This window comes from Engystomops pustulosus, chromosome 1, assembly GCF_040894005.1.
Source record: "Engystomops pustulosus chromosome 1, aEngPut4.maternal, whole genome shotgun sequence".
Classification (NCBI taxonomy): domain Eukaryota; kingdom Metazoa; phylum Chordata; class Amphibia; order Anura; family Leptodactylidae; genus Engystomops; species Engystomops pustulosus.
In genome coordinates, this window is record NC_092411.1 from 34,012,717 (window position 1) to 34,033,262 (window position 20,546).

A 20,546-nucleotide genomic window follows, 5' to 3' on the forward strand; every position below is an offset into this window, starting at 1 on the left:
TTTTCTTTTATCCTCTCCAGGGCTGTTTACTTAGTCCGACATAAAGAAACCCGTCAGAGATTTGCAATGAAGAAAATCAATAAGCAGAACCTAGTCCTTCGAAATCAGATTCAGCAAGCCTTTGTGGAAAGGGATATCTTAACGTTTGCCGAGAATCCTTTTGTGGTCAGCATGTACTGCTCCTTTGAGACGAGACGTCATTTGTGTATGGTCATGGAGTACGTTGAAGGTACGTTGTGGTTTTTCCTGTATTCATTGTGAGATGTGTGTTTTGGAAAATTACCTTTCTTTACATTTCGGAGGCTCATTTTCCGGTTCATTCATCAGTGTTATGTAGCGTCAAGAAATTTTACCCAACGGAATGTAGATACTGCCAATACCAACAAGTTAAGCTCCCAGTCACATATTTCACTATATAGAAAAGCTCAATGTCTTCTTCATGCTAGTGTCTTTTCTCCTGCTTTAGGGGTTAGGAATATTTCATGACCATAGTAGCAGAGTCTGGCTATCTTGTCCCCAAAGATTTCCGTAGGAAATCTTATAGACCACTTTACAATTCAACAGAATCCTTCATGATTTGTTGGGATCTTTTTAGTAATCTGTCAAACTTGTCATGGGTCGATTATGAATAAAACTGAGGACTATTATGTCAAAACTGTCTGAAGGGGTTATATAGGCAGTCTTCTGCAATGTAACACGCATACAGTTTAGGCCAGTTGATATCATCATGTACATCAGGATGAACATGTCCATAGACATCTACTGTCAGAGGGCAAAGATAGCAGAGACGAAACCCATCACACACTGTGTTAAAAGGGTTATGCTAATTTCAATTTTATCCCCTATCCAATCTGATTGGTGAGGGACTGTCTGCTGGGACCCTCAAATATTATATGGGGGGGGTGGGAGTGTTCTGTTCTACTAAATGAACAAAGCTGTTGGTCGGGCATCGTTCATTCAGTAATATAGGAGCATCAATTCTGAGTGCAGTTGGGCATCTCCAGCTTTCCCATTCATTGTCAAAGGGCTTCCTTAAATAGATAGCTGACTTCACTCTCCATACATAGACAGTTATGGCAGAAGAGAGCCACCATGATCACCAACATTAGCAAAATGCTCTGCCGATGTTGGATCCTCCTAGTGGCAGAAGGGGATGGTCTGTATAAGAAGATGCAGCCTTCCATTGTAATCATGGGTCAAGAATCCTCCTCTACAATGGAAGGAAACACAAAATGAATGGAGCCTTTTGTGTAAAGGAATGAGGTTTGAGATTATACCTCTGTGCCGCAATATAAATTCCAGAAAAGTATATTCCATATTATTTTCAACATACTTTCCAGTTTCCATATATTTTCTTTCCATTTTGGTATGGGAATCATGACATAGAATGATTAATTTTCTTTCATAAATTGTTCTCCAGCTGTCAAAAAGGTACAACTCCCAGCATCCCCTGACAGCCTGTTGTTACACGGCCATGATGCGAGTTGTAATTGTGAAACAGCTGGATAGCCCCCGTTGGTTAGCACTGCTGGAGTATATACATGAATGAATATCTACCCATCGTTGCTGATCTATTCAGACAGCAGCTGTAAGGACCTGTGGTGACTGCTGTCAAACCCATATAGACGTCATATAGACATTGATGAATTTTTTAAAACTATGTATTTTAAGTTATGCTGAAAAATAATCAACACTGCATAGATGCCAGGCTCCTGGTGAAGTGCAAAGAAAACTTTGCCCGACCGATGCAGCACGCATCTGAAAATGGATGATATTGAATATTGCAATAGCCCCCAAGAGCCCCCATCCCACTTTGGGCTCGGTCATGGTTGCATCCACTGTGACACTTCTGTCGGACTTTGCATGTTCTTGTAGGGGAAAACGGCTTGCACAGGTATTTAAGAAGTGTCTGCGGCGCTATTGTGTAGCACGTGACCCTTTTGTGGTGCAGCTGCGCTGCCTCCTTGTGCACCCAGCATTATACACGGGCAGAGCACTTTTAGTAAAGTTTCAGTCTTTCTCGGTAAATGTGTCCCAATGGTTTTCCAGGAATGTTGTCAAAGGATTATTAGGGACCTTCTGGACCTGAATAGCGGAAACAATGGGGCACACAAGTATAAAAGTGAAGATTTACAAAAATGTAGTGTGACACCCTGTTCCTTTGTTTTTGCCACAACAACTATGTTTTTAGCACTTTTGATCTAGAAGGTACCTGGAATCATGCAGTGTATTTTCTTTACAGCTGTTTTTCTTTTTTTTTCTTTTTGGAACAGCAACCACATTATATTATTTTAACTCTTGACATATTTGTACCAAAGTCAACTATTGTTCTACTCCTGATAAGAACAATTCCTTCCTTGTGTTCTTAGGTTATGGAATCTTATGTTCCTATGGCTACCACTAACAAAGTACACAATGTACATACTAAACATGCAAAAAAAGATTAACTATTGGGGAATAACAGTCCTTTATGTTAGATCTACCATACTAAGGGATCAGGCACTTGGGTATAATGAAATGACAACCAAGTTTTGCAAACTGCCAAAATAAATCAATAAAACTATCAGTTTATTTATATGCAGCATTAACAAAGAGCAGCTAAAAGACAGATGACAGTAGGACAAAGTTGTGTTGACAATGTTACTCTGATTTTATAATATTTGTAGTCGTAGTCAGCCTGTAAGTGATCTCCAGACAAATTTGCTTTTTGCTTTAGGAGGAGACTGTGCGACACTACTGAAGAACATGGGTCCGTTGCCCGTAGACATGGCCCGAATGTATTTTGCTGAAACGGTTCTTGCCCTTGAGTATCTCCATAACTATGGGATTGTGCATAGAGACTTGAAACCTGACAAGTAAGTACCTTAGTATACATTTCAAAGTTCCTCAGCACCTGTGGAGGTCAGATTTCTTTAGAAACATTACTCTTGTTCATAGTTTATGTTTGGTACAGCAGGTCCTCCAATTCATTTGGACATAACTGAACCACAATGCCAGATATATAGAAGATAAAAGTGACCTAAAAATTTCTTTTGCATATGACATCATTGATTTTTGCAATGAAATGACTATCCTTCTGCCCATCCCATTCTCTAAAAACTGCCACCTCCTTGGAAAGAACAAGCTGAACATCTCTTCAAGTATAGGATCACTGCATTTGGCTATTTTGATCCTCTTCCCTTCCTCTTTAAGGATTGATTCATACAAATACAGTGAGACCAGATTTACTCTCTGTTTTTGGAACAAACTTAAGGTGGCAGTCCTCATCCACATCTGATCCAAAAAATGCCTTCTTGGATCAGCAGGTACGCCTTCCCTTTCTGAGGAAATTTAGACTCTGTGTGAACATACCCTGCATATTGATTTGAAGAATTGGCCTAGCTGTGGTGACAAAGTCACCCATACGATTGGGAGGATGAATGTTGAAGTGGTTGCTTATATACACTACTTGACTGCTGGAAGTGTAAAATTTACCACCTACTCCTTTGAGTGAGCTATTGAAACTTCTTAAAAACTTAGACACCTGCTCTTACCTTGTGTAGTAGAATCTCTAGATAAAGAACCCAACCATATATGATCAGCATCCTGACATGTACATTGGGTTGTGCCTTCCGTACTACATTAAGCATGTACATAATTATTTATTAATAGCCTGGTTGTGGCACACAAAACCCCGAGGGATTTGTCATTGAATATTTCCACAAAAGAAAACAATCCCCCCTTTTCACATTTGCATTGACCACAGAACTTTATCTGCATGCAAAGCATGTGTGTGCTGGATGGCCAATGTGGTGATGTCAGCGGGGATTAGCTCCTTCATTGTGACTAGGAAGCTTAACTAGATGAAATTTCAGCTGGATGGACTGGTATAGTTCCCCACTGTTACTGAGGAGAATGGGGAAACAAAATCTGTAATGTTATCAAATTAGCCCTGCTTCTCCTAATAAGAGGCGCTGATGGCCGCCGTGGTGAGAGTGAATGGTGGCTTGTGTAATGTTTCTGATAACACAGAGCATTATCTCACTTGGTATTAGAAGACCGTGCAGTGCAAAAGTCAACTAAAGTGTATTGTGGGCGCTGTGATCATGTCTTAGACACTGCAAACCAAATAGGACATACAAAATTATAATAATAAAAATGTAATCTTAAGGTTAGGGTGGGGTTCTACAAACCATATTATCCATCAACATCAATCTCTTGCACAACTTGGGTTGATGCCTAACGAGGCATTTATTGTTACACTATACTTTAGGCCTAACACTCCAACTATATCTTTGGTTTACAGCTTGCTGGTGACCTCGATGGGACATATCAAGCTTACAGATTTTGGACTTTCCAAAGTGGGCCTTATGAGCATGACTACCAATCTTTACGAGGGTCACATCGAAAAGGACGCCCGGGAGTTTCTAGACAAGCAGGTCTGCTTTGTATTGTTTATCATTTTAGTCTATAGGTAATGTTGTCTTTTTACATGTTAACATGATGGATTTTCATGCAGATCGTGACGTGTGTATTTGGCCAGTAACCCCATGAAATCCACATAAATATCACAGGCCATAGACCAGGAGGAGCTTCCCGAGGAGGCGCCCTTGGCACTTGTCAACCTCTTGTCCCGGTGCTGCTAAGCAGATTCTACATCGTGTCCTATCTGCTGTTATAGAACAGGAGGAGCTGACTCTTGTACTCTATGCCAGCCAATCATAGAGCTCACTTACCCAAAGATGCAAATTAGTAGGTGCCAAATGTAAGACTAGCAGGTTGTGTTCAAGAAATTGTGAACCTTGTTAAAGGGGATCTCCTTTGGAACATTTATCGTTTTTTTTGTTACTTCAAAGTTCTGACTGGCTGCAAATTTACGTAAATGCTGCATCCACAAATTGTAGCCATTTCTATATCTCTCTCACTTTCTTTGTTTTGTCTTCCCATAAAATGAAGAATCCCATTGCACACAATGACATGGTTGTAATATATAAGACAGCTGAACGAGAGACACTAAAGGAAGGCGGGGAATCTCCATAGACTACTTTTGGGGCTTATGATGCATTGTACAATTAAAGGTGCTATAATCTTCGCCATGGTCCATTTGCTTTTTTCTATGCCTCATTACGGATTGTCCACAATCTGTTTATTCTGAAGTGACTTGGAGGAGGAATAGTCTGAACAGTATCATGGTTGAATTCTGTGCAGTATAAATGGTCGGCTGCGTTGTTCTTAATTTAATGCGTCTTGATGTAGATGTATTATGTTTCTTTGTTCAAATGCACATAATATGTCAGATGAATTAGCAGCAGGATTTCTACCATCGGCTGTTTATCCTTCATAGTGTCCCTGGTGTCTTGAAATGTAGTTTGCATGTTTATGTGGGAAGGAGGGGATGTAAAAAATTGTGAATTTATTCAGAAAATTGATGTTTATTAGTTTTAAACGGATTGGCTCATGTATAACTTTGTATGGCGGCGGCGCACGCTGGCGGTAATTAAGCAGCTGTGTCCCATCCATCACACGTAAGGTAGACTGCACTTCATGTCTGTATATACACAATTCACAGGAAGGAAGAACAAATATTTCAAGGTATAACATATAAGGCTTTCTTCATTAACCACTTCCAGGTATACCCTGGTTCCCCTAGAAGATTAGTGCTGACTTTCGAAACGAGTGTGATGACTGCCACCAATCTGATAGGTACATTTCTAATATGCCATGGTCAATGAAGCAATCACTTATTCTATAATAGGTTTCTAGGGATATTGTAAGTTAAATAAGTCATACAAAAACAAAGATACCCCTAACATGATAATAAATTGTTATATAGCGCCATCATATCCCGCAGCGCTTTACAGATCACTGTGTACACGTGAAAATTAAAAATAGCCATTTCAGAGCCACGTATAATAAACATAATTTCAAGCAGTAAAGCTGAAAGTTAATATGAATTATATTACTATGGCAATTTAACCACCCATTGTAAAAAAAAAAAACACTGGATCCCATGCTCTAACCCCCCCCCCCCCCAAAAAAAAAATCATGAAATGGTAAACTTCATTTCAAAGTACAGTTTACCCTACACAAACAATCAAAAGTTTCACTTGTTCGAAAGTGATTTTTTAAATGTTAAAGATTTCTTGGACCAAAAGGTATATACAGTGCCTTGTAAGGGCATAGCTACGTATATAACTACGCATATACGGGATGCTACTATTTACACCGTTATACTCGTACAGTGCCCATATAACACCAGGATTCAGTGCCCAATTGTTCTGCCCTAAAATGCCAAAATACTAATTTCGTACTGTTTCATACCTTTGTTTTTATATATAAATTTAAAATAAAAAATATATATATTTCATTTATCAAATACTGCCTGACAGTGTCCAAATAATACAGCTATGCAATTTCTGATTAGTGAAATTGGTAAAGGGGTTGGCCACAGCAAGGTAGGTATACTGAAGAGGGTCACCTATGTTCTACTTACCCCAATAAAATTGTTGCGGGAGATGCAAGTCATGTCCTGGGCAGCAGGACTCAGCACTTCCTGTGACGTCTTATGTCCTGCTGGCTTCCATGGTAGACCAGGGCTTGTGGGGGCACAACATTGTATCACACAGCCCATCTGAGTGCTGAAGAATCTAAATTGTTTACGTTGCTTTTTTAGGGGGTAGAAGGTTTTTCAGGTTTCTCTATATAAATTCTAGTTTTATTGATCACCATTTATTTTTATTTTTTTTTAGGTCTGTGGAACCCCTGAGTACATTGCCCCAGAAGTGATTTTGAGGCAAGGCTATGGGAAGCCAGTGGACTGGTGGGCGATGGGGATCATCTTGTATGAATTTTTGGTTGGCTGCGTCCCATTTTTTGGAGATACCCCAGAGGACTTGTTTGGTCAAGTTATTAGTGGTAAGTATAAGAATATGTGCCTGTCTGTTTTTGACAAATTTAGCTTATTTTTGTAATCAGAAGGTCTGCTAAATATGGATAGTGCAATACTTTACACAGGTGTAAAAGACTTAAAAAGGGGTTTGTCCCAACAATAAATATTTACCTAAATGTTCCTAGCTCCCCCCTCTGCTGGTGGTCACACATGCTTAGTATCTGTCTATATTGCATTGCACACAGATTTTCTTGCCCCCATTCTAGAGATCTGCTAGTGGACACGTTAGATGGGCATTCAAGGGGATGATGTGACACGTAATATGCGTGTTACAGTCGTATCTGCACACAGAAGAATTTTATCAAAGTTTTTCAAACTGGGATATTATTTATGATCTAACAGTAATGTGTGTAGCAATATGTTATATACCGTAGGGGTCTCCACTTCTTTTTGTGTACAATAGCTATGTTTGAATGTGTTGGTAGGGCTTAACCAGACAAGACATATGTAACAGCAGCAAATAACTCATGTAATAGAATGTCTGAGACCAACATCTGTGTGTAGCATCCGACACAAGAGCCAACCCCCAGAACAACATGTACATGTGAGACAAACCCTCATGTGCTACATCTTATTAATTTCTTTTAAGATAAAAGCTGCACTGGCCGCCTTAGAACCATATGTTCAATCCTTGGCATTGAAGGTTGCCAACCTGAGGTCCTGTTCTACCATTGTATCATAAACTAGACTAGTGGTGGCAAACCTATGGCACGGGTGCCAGAGCTCGGACTTATAGCCTTCCCTGTGGGCACTTGTTCCATCACCCCAGCACAGAGTTTGATGGCCAAGACTCGAGGGCTCCTCCTGCATTCCCAGGCAGCCAAGAACTTGTCATGCTTATAACTATTTTTTAACTCCACTTTTTGGGTTGCCTCAGGCTGGAGAATGAGTGAGTAGGTGCAGACAGTGTTGGAGTATATCATTGGCCTTTTTGGAACTATGTTTACACTACGCAGTTTGCAGTTTGGGAGCAACCGAAACCATCTCCATCACTGGTCTAGGCTGATCTTTGGACTCCATTCAAGTACCTAATTCTGAAAGGTCTGGTTATAACAGAGCTTATAATTGACATATTACGTTCTGTTAGGTTCCAGGATTATTAAATTACAAATTAGAGTAGAGACAGGAAGTAGAAAACTACCATCACATCTGCTTCTGATAGTAGATTCCTCATGATAGGGTTAAATTTGAATGCAAGTCAGAACTGGTGTATTTTGTAAGTGTAACTCCAGATAAAGTATTTTTTTCTTCCCGGTGACAAAATTTCGGGATGTCATGGGAACAAGGATCAACATTAAAGCTTCATTGCAGACACCCTTAATATCTCTTAGGTTGACCATTGCATCCTTGGGCTAAAGTACAGTAAATTACCAGCATCTAGAGCCGGGGACTGTCTGTACTGAAATTCAAATTTTTTTTTTTGACCATGCCATGAAGAAGGATCATAGGGTACGGTCAACTAAGTCTACTTTTTTTTGGGTCAGAATCTTTACCAGGATTGTGGTGTGTTGAGTTGGTAATACAGTACTTTTCCTTTTTCAGAGTCCATTCCTTTTTTCACTTGCATAATCCAATAGTAAAGTAGCATTTTTCGAGTTGCTTCGTTTTCGAGATTTAAGCCTTGTCGTCCTTTTCTATATATTACCCAATTAGCGATAGTGAAAAAAAAAAAAATCCTCTCTCCTCTGCAGCTAATTTTATAATTGAATGCATTGTCTCGGAGCCTAATTGGTCTATGGCTTACAAAATAAGTTCATTATTTGCACATTGTAAAACACGGCCAACACCGGTTAGGGATACGTCGCCGTTGGATTACAACCACCAAGTGCTGTCTAGGCAAATAAAACAAATGGCCAAATAAAGTGTAATGTGACTAACTGGGGGGCTCTCATAGTAAATAATGCAAAGCAGAAAGCAAACAAAGAGAATTCACAGATTGTTAATGAGTTCACTGAGGGTTATTACAAGGTAATGTTATTTATATAACAGCTGTTCTGCTTTCATTTAAAATTCAATAACCTTTGCGACGTGAACCTGCGGGCTGACCCCGAGTACCATTACACAGCTTGTGGCAAAACTAAATGATAATTAAACAAAATCCCTTATTTCCCTACCTGCTGTTTCCACAAATTTCCCCGATGCATTAAAAAGTCTAAGGTTATGCCGGCGCTATGATGGTAATGACATTTCACTCTGCATAATGTACACTGTAATATGTGCAGATATACGGTTTATGTGTATGGTTACGCTTTTATGCTACGTTTCCTACTAGAGAAAAAAAACCTTTCCTCGTCTATGGAAATGATGGGGGTTTAGGAGGTTATAAGCTCCGATACTGGGAGCTTGGGGAATGAACCGGTTTTAATTAAAGCAAAGCGGTAACACACTGTCCCGGCTGAACATGCCTTGCAGCAGGGATACATATTCATACAGACTCCGTCTAACCTAATCTTAGATATAGCATCCAAGTTGGCGCGCCGGCTGTTGTGCCTTATAGAACTTGTGCCCTTTACAAAGTCTTGATTGCCGCCCCGCACTGAAATTATGCATATGAGGCCAATGTAGTTTGCATAATATTCCAATTTTCTGTAAAAAGAAACTTAATGCAAATAATTAGAGGTTATACGACTACAGGGAGCAGGTTTGACATTTCCAATACGTCCCCCATGACGGCCCACTTGGAGGATGCCCCTTGACCTCTGTAGGGACAGGAAGCAGAGAGGTTAAAAGCCTCCCACCCGCATCCTCCCGCCAGTGTCTTCCTGTCCCTACAGGGGATAGGTCAGAGAGGCTCCTCTCCTCCTAAGGGGGGGGGGGGACGCATGTTACTTTAAAAGAAACTTACCGGGGTTACGCCGGCCTATTGCAGGTCGTAGTTCCCCTCCGGATCGGGTCCGCGGCCGGGTCCTTCCCCTCCCTGGTCCCTCGTTGATCCGGACAGCGGTCCTCTCCGGCAGCCGAATGGGGCCTACGCGAGGCCGCGCGGAGAACTCCGTTCCCAGGAGTCCTTTGCGACCGATGACGACTTCCGGCCGCGACCGGAAGTGACGTCAGACGCGCCTCGGAGCGCCAGAACAAGCGCAGCAGAGCCACCAGCTAGGGGGATGGGCTCCCCGTTAAGGTATAAATTTTTAGCTCTATCAGAGGAACGGTGTCTGCTGTTTAGGAGCACATACCGTTCGGTGGCCTGGCCGTCCCAGACATCTTTGACATGGCTGATGAGGCAGACTTGGGCCTACTCCACCCCCCTGGTTATGTAAGTGGTGCTGTATGGCATGTTCTAGTAGTATATCATATTAGAACTCCAAGTTAGTTATTCCTTACCTTTCTCCCTTAGGACAAGGATCAAGGGACTAAGGGGAAAGGTAAAGAGGACAGACCTGAAAAAACTGAAAAAGCTAGCAAACCTACTAAGAGCAGAAACACTGCTAAAAAATGCAATATGTGTTTTCGCACTATGCCCGAGGCTTACCAGAAGCCCATTTGTAAAACCTGTATAGAAGAGTTTATGCGAGAGGAAAAAACTTCATTTATGGATGAACTAAAATCCTTTATTGAGGAGAAAGTGGTGGCTTCAGTGGCCTCAGCAACACAGAAGGAACCCCCTCCAAAAAAGCCAAGACTAGCGGATATCTCCTCCTCTGAGGAGGAAAATTACGATTCTGAAGTCCCTTCTTGTTCTATGATGGACACAGAAGAAATCGATTCCCAGGACGTAGGTCAAAAGACGGATCCACGTCACCTCTTCCAGTTGGATGAGTTAGATAATCTACTAAAGGCCATTCGCGAAACTCTAGACATTGAAGAAGAAGTCCCCTGCACATCTAGAGAGGACGAATTGTTTGGAGGACTGAGAGCCAAAAAACAACGCGTCTTCCCAGTTAACGATACCCTGTTGGGGTTAATTACAGAAGAATGGAAGGACCCAGAGAAGAAGATCACAACCTCCAAGGGGTTTAGACGACGTCTAGTCTTTGATCCGAAAGTCTCCAAAGTTTGGGACTCTGTTCCTAAGATGGATGTGCAGGTGACAAAGGTTGTCAAAAAGACAGACTTACCGTTTGAAGACTCGGCTCAACTCAAAGACCCTATGGACCGAAAGGCAGACGCCCTCCTTAAAAGGGCCTGGGAAACATCTATGACAAGCCTAAAGTCAAATTTATCGGCTACCTCAGTTGCCAGAACCCTCTTCTTCTGGTTAAACCAATTAGAATCCCACATTAGAGAAGGCACCTCTAGAGCTTCTCTGTTAGGAAGTATTCCTCTCCTTAAATCTGCCACTGCCTTTCTAGCCGATGCTTCAGCTGAAGGCGTCCGGTTTGCGGCCAAAGAAGGGGCTCTAACAAATGCTACAAGGAGAGCCTTGTGGTTAAAACAATGGGGCGGTGACATTCGTTCTAAAACGAAGCTATGTAGTATCCCGTTCGCTGGAGATTTCGTCTTCGGTCCAGAGCTGGACGCCATATTAGAAAGAGCCTCTGATAAGAAGAAGGGGTTTCCGGAGAACAAAGCACCTTCCAAGAAACCTTCATTTCGTCCCTTCAGGAGCACCAAGGAGACCTTTCGGGGAAAAGGTAAACAGGGTCGCTGGAGTCACCCTAAAGGCGGCCGAGGTCGGGGGTTTCTATTCTCAAATTCCCCTGACAACTCCGGAGGGAAGAGACAGTGACGCCAGAGTGGGGGGGCGTCTTCTAGGGTTTGTCAACCAATGGTCTCGTATTACCTCAAACCCTTGGGTCCTGAATATTATCAACTCGGGTTACAGGATAGAATTCAGTTCCCCCCCACCATCAAGATTTATGCCTCCCTTATCATCTACCTCTTCCTCTACCCATTCTCTCATCTGGCAGGAAGTCTCATCTCTCATTCTCTCAGGAGTGATCTCCCGGGTCCCGCAAGATCAAGAAAAGACGGGCTTCTATTCTCCCCTCTTCCTGGTCAAAAAACCAAACGGGTCAAACCGGATGATAATAAACTTAAAGGCCTTGAACAAGTTCATCACTTACAGACGTTTCCACATGGAATCGGTAAGATCTGCGACCCAAATCATTTACACCGATTACTGCATGTGCACAATAGATCTGCAAGACGCCTACTATCACGTCCCAATTCACCCCTCATCTCAAAAATTCTTAAGATTTTCTGTCCTCTCTCCAGAAGGCTCTGTCCTACACTTTCAGTTTCGGGCTCTTCCCTTTGGGATTTCATCAGCTCCAAGAGTGTTTACAAAGATCATGGTGGAGGTGGTTGCTTTTCTGAGACTACAGGGAGTATCTATCATCCCTTATTTAGACGACCTGCTGATTGTGGGAAAAGACAGTTCAGATCTCATTATAGCAAGAGATCTTACGATACACAAGCTGTCAGAATTGGGATGGTTAATAAACACCCCAAAGTCAGATTTTTCTCCCTCCACCCTCAAGAAATTCCTGGGTGTAATGTTAGATTCCACTCATCTGATGTCCTTTCTTCCTCAGGGGAAAGCGGAGGATCTGAGACAACACGTTCGCTCCTTCAGAATGAAGATGTCTATATCAATCCGGGGAGCCATGAAGATCCTAGGACTCCTTACAGCCTGTCTCCCATCAGTGGCCTGGAGTCAAAATCATTCCCGCATCCTACAGAATTGGATTCTGAGCAGTTGGGATCGAAGGCCCTCAGGTTTGGACAAGAAGGTCATCATCCCATCCTCAGTAAAAAGAAGTTTACAGTGGTGGTTACAGAGGAAGAACCTGGAAAACGGGGTCCACTGGCACTGCCTTCCGCGTCTCACAATTGCGACCGACGCAAGCAGTATGGGCTGGGGAGCGGTCTTCCCTTCCCATTACGCCCAAGGTCTATGGACGCCTTCCCAATCCCGGAAGCCATCAAACTATCGAGAGCTACGGGCCATCTGGGAAGCCCTAAGGTTAAATACACCTCTCCTGAAGAACCACCATGTACACATTTTATCAGACAACACCACAGCAGTGTCTTACTTAAGAAGACAGGGGGGGACAAGATCGACAACTCTTTCCACCTTAACACATACGATCTTCTCCTGGGCAGAGGAGAATGTGCTCTCCCTCTCCGCAACGCACCTGAGAGGAGTTCTAAACAAGGAGGCAGATTACCTCAGCAGGGAACAAATTTCTCCCAACGAATGGAGCATCAATCCAGAAGTATTCATCCATTTGACAAATCTGTGGGGAATTCCTCAAATCGATCTCTTCGCCACAAAGAAGAATACGGTATGCCATCGATACTACACTCTGGAGGCAGGAGCACCGAAGGATCGACTGGATGCTTTCAGCCATCGATGGGTCGAACCTCTTTCCTATGCCTTTCCCCCTATTCCCTTAGTGGCAAGGGTCCTCAGAAAAATCCTTACGGACCAGGCAAGGGTGATACTGATCTGTCCAAATTGGCCAAAGAAGAACTGGTATCCCCTGTTGACATCTCTAACCCAGCAGCAACCAGTGATACTACCCTCACGGAGAGACCTGTTACACCAGGGACCGATTCTACATCCCAACCCTGGACGACTTCAGCTAACAGCCTGGATCCTGAGTCCGAATTCCTGACATCGCGGGGACTTTCAATGGCTGTAGTAACAACTCTTAAGGCAAGTAGGAAGAAGGTTACGTTCGCAATTTATCATAAAATTTGGAAAAAATTTGTAACATTTTGTGGAGATAATCCTCCATCTCAATCTAACCCCAATATCTTACAGATTTTGGACTTTCTACAGAAAGGCCTGGAACAGGGCCTTTCTACTAGCACCTTAAAGGTCCAGGTCTCGGCCCTTGGCGCCTTCTGCGATCGTCCACTGGCGGAGCACAGGTGGGTCAAAAGGTTTATCCTAGCCTCCTCCAGAATCAGACCCCAGATTCTCAGGAGAGTTCCTACATGGGACCTAAAACTGGTTCTAGACGCACTTTCCAGACCACCATTTGAACCTCTGGATAGCGCCAACATAAAGAACTTAACGTTAAAAACTACCCTTCTTGTTGCTGTCACTACAGCTAGAAGATTGGGTGAAATTCAGGCTATTTCAATCAAAGAGCCTTATATGCGAGTTCTGTCTGATCGTATAATTCTTACTTTAGATCCAGGCTTCATTCCCAAGGTGACATCCAGATTTCACAGAGCTCAAGAAATCACACTACCATCTTTTTGCGAAAATCCCTCCACTAGTAGGGAAGCTTCGTGGCACCTTCTAGACGTAAGAAGAATTGTACTAGCTTATATAAAAGCTACGGAGTCCTGGCGTTTAGACAATAACTTGTTTATTCAATTCCAGGGAAAAAACAAAGGGAGAAAGGCCTCAAAGACATCAATAGCAAGATGGCTAAAGTTAGCTATCTCCACCTGTTATACGCAACAAGGGAAGGAGACCCCAACGGACCTAAAAGCCCATTCCACCAGGGCTATGTCCACTTCCTGGGCTGAAAAAAGAGGTGCATCATTAGAGCAGATTTGCAAGGCCGCTACCTGGGCCTCATCATCCACCTTCATAAAACACTACAGACTGGATTTGCCTTGTTCTCAAGATCTTTCCTTTGGCAGGAAAGTTCTACAAGCTGTCATCCCACCCTAAAAATTTCTACTTATCTGGTAGATCTCCAAGTGGGCCGTCATGGGGGACGTATTGGAAATATAGAATTAGACTCACCGGTAATTCACTTTCCATCTAGTCCTCCATGACGGCCTATATATATTCCCTCCCTGACTTATTCTGTATGTATGTGAATGTTTAACATACAAAATAAAATTTTGTTGTACCTTCCACCGGTGTAGTTATTTGGTAGACACTGGCGGGAGGATGCGGGTGGGAGGCTTTTAACCTCTCTGCTTCCTGTCCCTACAGAGGTCAAGGGGCATCCTCCAAGTGGGCCGTCATGGAGGACTAGATGGAAAGTGAATTACCGGTGAGTCTAATTCTATATTTTTTGCTTTTTATATTTAGTTTTTCTCCTAAATTTCTTTTTACCTTCAAAATCCATTATGATAAACCAGGGACACTTACTCATAGATCCAGGCACCGTGTCAATCTTCTGTTATCAATGGCCTCCTTCCTTCTAGAACTTAACTTTTAGAAGGCACTGGGACCCCTCCTTACATGCAGATTCACAAGATGTTACACTGTGCAGGAGCACTTCCCCCTCCTTACATCAGGGAGGGGGAGCAGAGGGAAGTCAATGTAACAGCCAGTGAAGCCGCAGAACAGCAGGGCTTTGATAACACCCTCCAGAGCCCTTCTTGTTCATTATCATAATTTTAAAAGTTGATTTTAGAAGGAAGGCGGCCATTGATAACAAATGCAAAAATATTACCACAGTCATGGTGCCTGAGTCTATGAGTAAGGGTCCCTGGTTTATCGTTTCCTTTAACTCCTCTTTCCCATATACTGCCAGATCATCTTGCAGATTATACTTTGCAAAAACATTTTTTTCATTTGTTACATTGTCATGTCTTATTGTTTCTCCTATGATCCCAAGAAGTGAGTGAAGGCTTATTACCTCTGCTTCCATCATAGAAATTATATGCAGCTTCACTAGAGCAACACCGACGTTTATTTTTTTTGCTAACCTTTCAACAAACTTTGCAGAAGTCAGTAGCACAATGTATGTCTGTGAGGAGTAACAGCGCTTCTGGATGTTAGGCGCACTTAAAAGCCTTGGATTTCCTTGGAAATCCAAAGTGTGCCTTATAGTCCAGTGCGCCCTATATGAGGGCAGCGGACCCTACTTACATAGGTCCCCGCTACCGGAGACAGCAGATCTCCAGCGGGAACTGCAGATCACGCGGCACGAACAACTTCTGCCGCGTGGTCTGCAGTTCCCGCTGGAGATCTGCTGTCTCCGGTAGCGGGGACCTATGTAAGTATGCTATTCTCCACCTTCCCCGCGCTCCGCGTCTCTTCTCGGCGTCGCGTCTCGTCGGGTCTCCGCTCCGCCCTCGGGCCTCCGCCACGCCCCCGACCCTGCGCCTTATAGTCCGATGCGCCTTATATATGGAATTATTACATATATAAGGCGCATTGGACTGTTGCGCCTTATATTCCGGTGCGCCTAATGGCCCGGAAAATACGGTAATCTTAATCTGCTCCTCTCTCTGGACACCACATTGCTTTACCTGTACTCTGGGCAGAGCTTTTATGAAATATGACTCTTTAGTGATTTTTTATGTCTTTCTTACTAGCAAAATGGAAACAATTTGACAAGCTTTGTGCAGCGTTGCGTAATCTGTGTGCGCTATATAAATAAAGAATTATTAATCTTATTCATTAAAATGAGTAGGTGCATACATGGAGGCATCCTAAAGAAAACCTGTCGCCAGAATTTTACCCCTCGCACTAGTAATACCTGCTGGTAATGGATTGAAAGTCTTCCCCATATCACTTAAAATGATCTGCCATTGCGGATTATTATAGCTGATTTTCTGATATGCAATGGAGTATAGATGAGTCAACTTCTGAAGAGAGAAGTCATGTTTTCTCCAGGCTGCCAATGAGGCCCACCAACTTCTTTTAACTGACAAATCTCAGCCTGAGCAGACAGGAATTCCTCCCCCTGTTCACTTCCAGTCCTTACCAGAATGCGGTCCCTCTCACTATATGGTGAATTTGGCAGTGAGCCCTGTGTGGGAAACTTCAGGTTTCCTTACCCTTTTACGCATCCCATGGGAAAGGCCAAGCGTTGGTGGTCAGGGCCACATGGTGGTGGGAAGAAGCCAAATAGACTAAAAAGGAGAAAAAGTTTGGAGAACGATTTTAATGAATAGATGAGTCAAATTTAAGCTGGGACGCCTACGCTGCACTTTTCAACAAAGCCAAAATAGGGTGGGGGTGGGGGGGTACAAGTAAGGTTTGTTGTGCCTGTTCTTGATAACGGGTTAATAATAATAATAATAATAACAGGTTCCCTTTCTTTAGATTTTACCCCATTAAACTATTACCACCCGTATGAAATATTTTCAGATATCACCAATAAAAAAAATCTCCTCTAAATTCGTGTTACAATTGGCATATTAGCCTGAGATGAGTCAAGTTTGAGCCTGCAGGAGGAGTATCACTTCTGATGCTCATAATTTTCAGTTCTACAGTACCTAGACATGGTTTTGGTGTCTTATTACAGAAAAGTATCTGATCTTTCAGATTGCACCAGGCTGTGGTTCTGTGATCTACAGAGCTGGAGATCCAGGCAGTTAGAGAAATATATGGAAAAGCGAGGTGTAGAGAAAAGTCATGTTATTTTACCTGTAGCTCATAGAATCGCAGCCTGGTGTAATCTGAAAGATGAGCTTCTTATCTTTAATATGACATCAGAAGCATTGTTCTTAGTACTTTAGAAACCCATAGTTCTTATGGGTTGACTTGCAAGTAGCAGATAGTGTTTGACCTTATTGAAGGTTTATGTAAGAGATAGAGGCAGGGGCTTTTGGTGTCCTGTGGGTCCTGTGGGTATAGGGTGTGTGCTTATTGGCATCATGGACTTTTCGGTATGGTTTTTTTTTTTTTTTTAATTTTCCCCATCTTGATGCATGTGTCACATACAGCTGGAAAGTGCATTTACTTCTCGCACTAATTAGAAATAACTAGCGGTGGGTTTTAATTATATGGATCATGAACCGGCCTCTGTGTATAATAAAAGGATGTTCTGGAATGAGGCAATTCTCTTTATTGGGATATACTAGTTTTCTGCCTGTGTGCGCTAATAATTATACAGCTCGGAGCAGCCATTACATAAATACTGTATTCTTCTCGCCGTCATGAGGACATCTGCAAACTGTGGGGTTACATGTAATATCCGGTTTTAGCATTTCCCTATTGATCAGGACTAATTCAAAAGATTAAAAAGTATTGGTCCTGTTTTTCTATGTAGCTGGATATAGTGTCCTACCTTCAGAGATAGATATTACTTCTACATAATATAAGGAGATGCAAAATCTTATGATGTTGTGCCTCTCGGCAAAAACCTGCTTGTGAAGACTTTGTATTGGACCAGTGCTTCACAGTGCCCCAAGTCCAGCTACAATCGGGGAATATAATCCCATTTTCATAGTGCTGCTGCTACTAACACACCAATATAGTGACACAGATCTGTAGAGCCAAAACCGAACACAGTCTGCAGCTTTCTGTGGTCAAGCCTGCTGGTAGACCCCCTTTAAAATAGCAATAATTGGTGCAGGATCTTCTGAGTTAAGTTCAGCGTACCCGGGATTTATCTAACCAAGTTTACAATTGTTCCATAACACGTTCCCTGATTTTTTTTTTTATCAGATGAGATCATATGGCCAGAGAAAGAGGAAGCTCCACCGTCTGATGCTCAGGACCTCATTACAGTACTACTCAGGCAGAATCCTCTAGAAAGACTTGGGACAGGTAAGATTTTTTTTTCCTTCTACAGGTACCTGTTTCATCATGTTTTTGAGGCAGCCACATATTACTGTATGTAACTATGAAGATTATATGTTGGTTTTTTATTTGGACCTCTAGTTCATTGTATAAGAAGAATGGGTCAGCATGTTTCTCTTTACTTATTCCAAGATTGTAGCTGGACTTGAGGTACTGGGGATTGACCTCACACTGCTCTCCTGTTAAACCCCTGTTTTCAGTTCTACAGTCCCTTCCTTCAGCTCTTAGTAAAAGCTGTAATAGAGTCACTTAGAAGGAAGTGCTCCATAGACCACTTAGGGGTTTAGCAGAGATTTAACAGCAGTGCATTGGGAGGACACTAGAGCAGCTACAATCCTTGAATGTAAGTTCATATTTTTATTCATCATTGTTTTAATACATTCTTGTTATCCTTAAAATATGACTTTTTTTAGCAGATTTTCTGAAAGTATTAACTTGAGTCATACTTGTAGAAATAAATGAATACATTTTTAAAGTGATTGATTGGAAAGTGTCAAACTGGGGACACGTCCTTGAACTGGTAACACCTAGTTGTCCATTTTGGAATAACAGAGGAACGGCACAATATAGGGGTCTACAGGGGAGACATAGAACAAATAACGTCCCACTGATTGAGGACCACCAGACACTGGGGATAGATCCAATAATAATAATAATAATTCTTTATTTATATAGCGCACACAGATTACGCAGCGCTGCACAAGCATGTCAAATTGGTCCCTGTCCCCAAGGGGCTCACAATCTAAACAATAATACAGCGTATTAGTTATGTGATCTGAGAGGTGTCTCTGTTACATATCAATATGACACACTTACTTTAAAGCCTGTTACTTTACAAACTAAGGAGAATTTGTTAATGAAGTGTATTAGAAAAATGTTCACAACTGATACACACACACACACACTATTAAAAATCATCTGAAATGACAGGAACTCTTTAAACATTCTTAGTAAATTTTGTGTTACCTTCCCAACTTGGTAGAGAGTCGGGTTATTTCAACTTTATTGACTTTACTGCAGGAAGCGCCGCGAGTAACCAGGTTTGTGACCCTGAACCAGCACAACATAAGGACATTCTAGATTACAGGCCCCAGACCTGGTCTCCTCTCCATTAGCATAAAGAGCAGGTTGGGGAAATGCAGGTTATTCTGTGCGGTGACAGAGAATACTTGCTCCTCATTACATATGCTGCGCGTTCAGAGAAGTTTCTCTAACAGGAGGCTTAAATGTTCTCACTCGGCATGTGATAGAAAGTGGATGAGAGGATAGTGCCTAGATATTGATTGGCATTTCAGTTTTAGCATTAATAATGTCAGATCTAAGCAGGGGATTACAGCCATTACTCTGCCGATAAACACTACACAAGTCTATTTATAGGTCCTGCCCAGACACCCAGCACTTCACACTAAGCCATCGCTCTGAGCTGTGGCTTTATATGACTTCTACAGCTTTCCCTCATACAATACCCCCTTCAGCAGCTCCCCTCGTGTTATCCCCCCCAAATCAGCTCTATTCGTATGAGGACCCCCAGCACCAGTCCCTATCGTCACCTGCAGTCCCTGTCAAATCAGTGCCTGTCCCCATGGGGCTCACAAACCTACCAGTAAGTTTTGGAGTGTGGGAGGAAACTCTAGGAGGACACCCACGTAAATACGGAGAGAACATGCAAACTCTTTGCAAATATTGACTCTAGGACCCCAGGTCCCCAGCGCTGCAAGGCTGTAGTGCTAACCACTAATTTAAAAAAAAATTATGTACATAATACTTCTTGTCTCTCCCCATACTCACCTCTGCTGTGTTAAAAACTGAAGCCGGCACGCAGATGACATCACTCTGCATCTACAGTCTGTGCTACTTACAGCAGAAGCAGAGGCACAGGGATAGTGCAGAGAGCTCATCTGCATTTTTTACTGTATTAAACTCTACTGATGTCCTGAGACATTGGGACATTCCTCCTGCATGAAATCAGGGATTATGCTTGTCGATTCCATGATCATTGGGAGATATGCACACATAGGGGCACATTTACTTACCCGGGCCAGTCGCGCTCCCACGGCGCCTTGTCCGTGCACCCGATATCCAGCAGGTGTCGATGCTGCGCCGAGGTCCGCCGGAGTTAATCTTCTTTGTCCCGGTGCATGTAAGTGCGTGATCTTGCGACACAAATTCTTTTTAAATTCCATGGTTTTTCCGAATCCGTCGGGTTGTCCGACGGCCACG

General features: G+C 42.6%; 2 protein-coding genes across 3 annotated transcripts in view; both read left to right on the forward strand.

Moving 5' to 3' along the window:
* Positions 1-20,546, forward strand: part of MAST4 (microtubule associated serine/threonine kinase family member 4) — a 325,776-nt gene that overhangs the window by 287,398 nt on the left and 17,832 nt on the right. The window contains exons 16-20 of the mRNA XM_072144319.1: positions 21-229; positions 2,717-2,855; positions 4,286-4,418; positions 6,729-6,894; positions 18,192-18,293. Of these exons, the coding sequence (XP_072000420.1) occupies positions 21-229; positions 2,717-2,855; positions 4,286-4,418; positions 6,729-6,894; positions 18,192-18,293 (749 nt within the window). The remainder of the gene's footprint in view (positions 1-20; positions 230-2,716; positions 2,856-4,285; positions 4,419-6,728; positions 6,895-18,191; positions 18,294-20,546) is intronic.
* LOC140118934 (uncharacterized) lies at positions 11,637-14,832 on the forward strand. 2 transcript variants are annotated; one of them, XM_072137416.1, is made up of 3 exons: positions 11,637-13,750; positions 14,017-14,132; positions 14,211-14,832. In XM_072137416.1, the coding sequence occupies exons 1-2, from the start codon at positions 11,637-11,639 to the stop codon at positions 14,102-14,104; spliced, it is 2,202 nt and encodes a 733-aa protein (XP_071993517.1). In that variant the 3' UTR covers positions 14,105-14,132; positions 14,211-14,832. The 2 variants fall into 2 exon arrangements, with proteins under 2 accessions (XP_071993517.1, XP_071993509.1); XM_072137408.1 differs by having other exon boundaries at positions 14,017-14,832.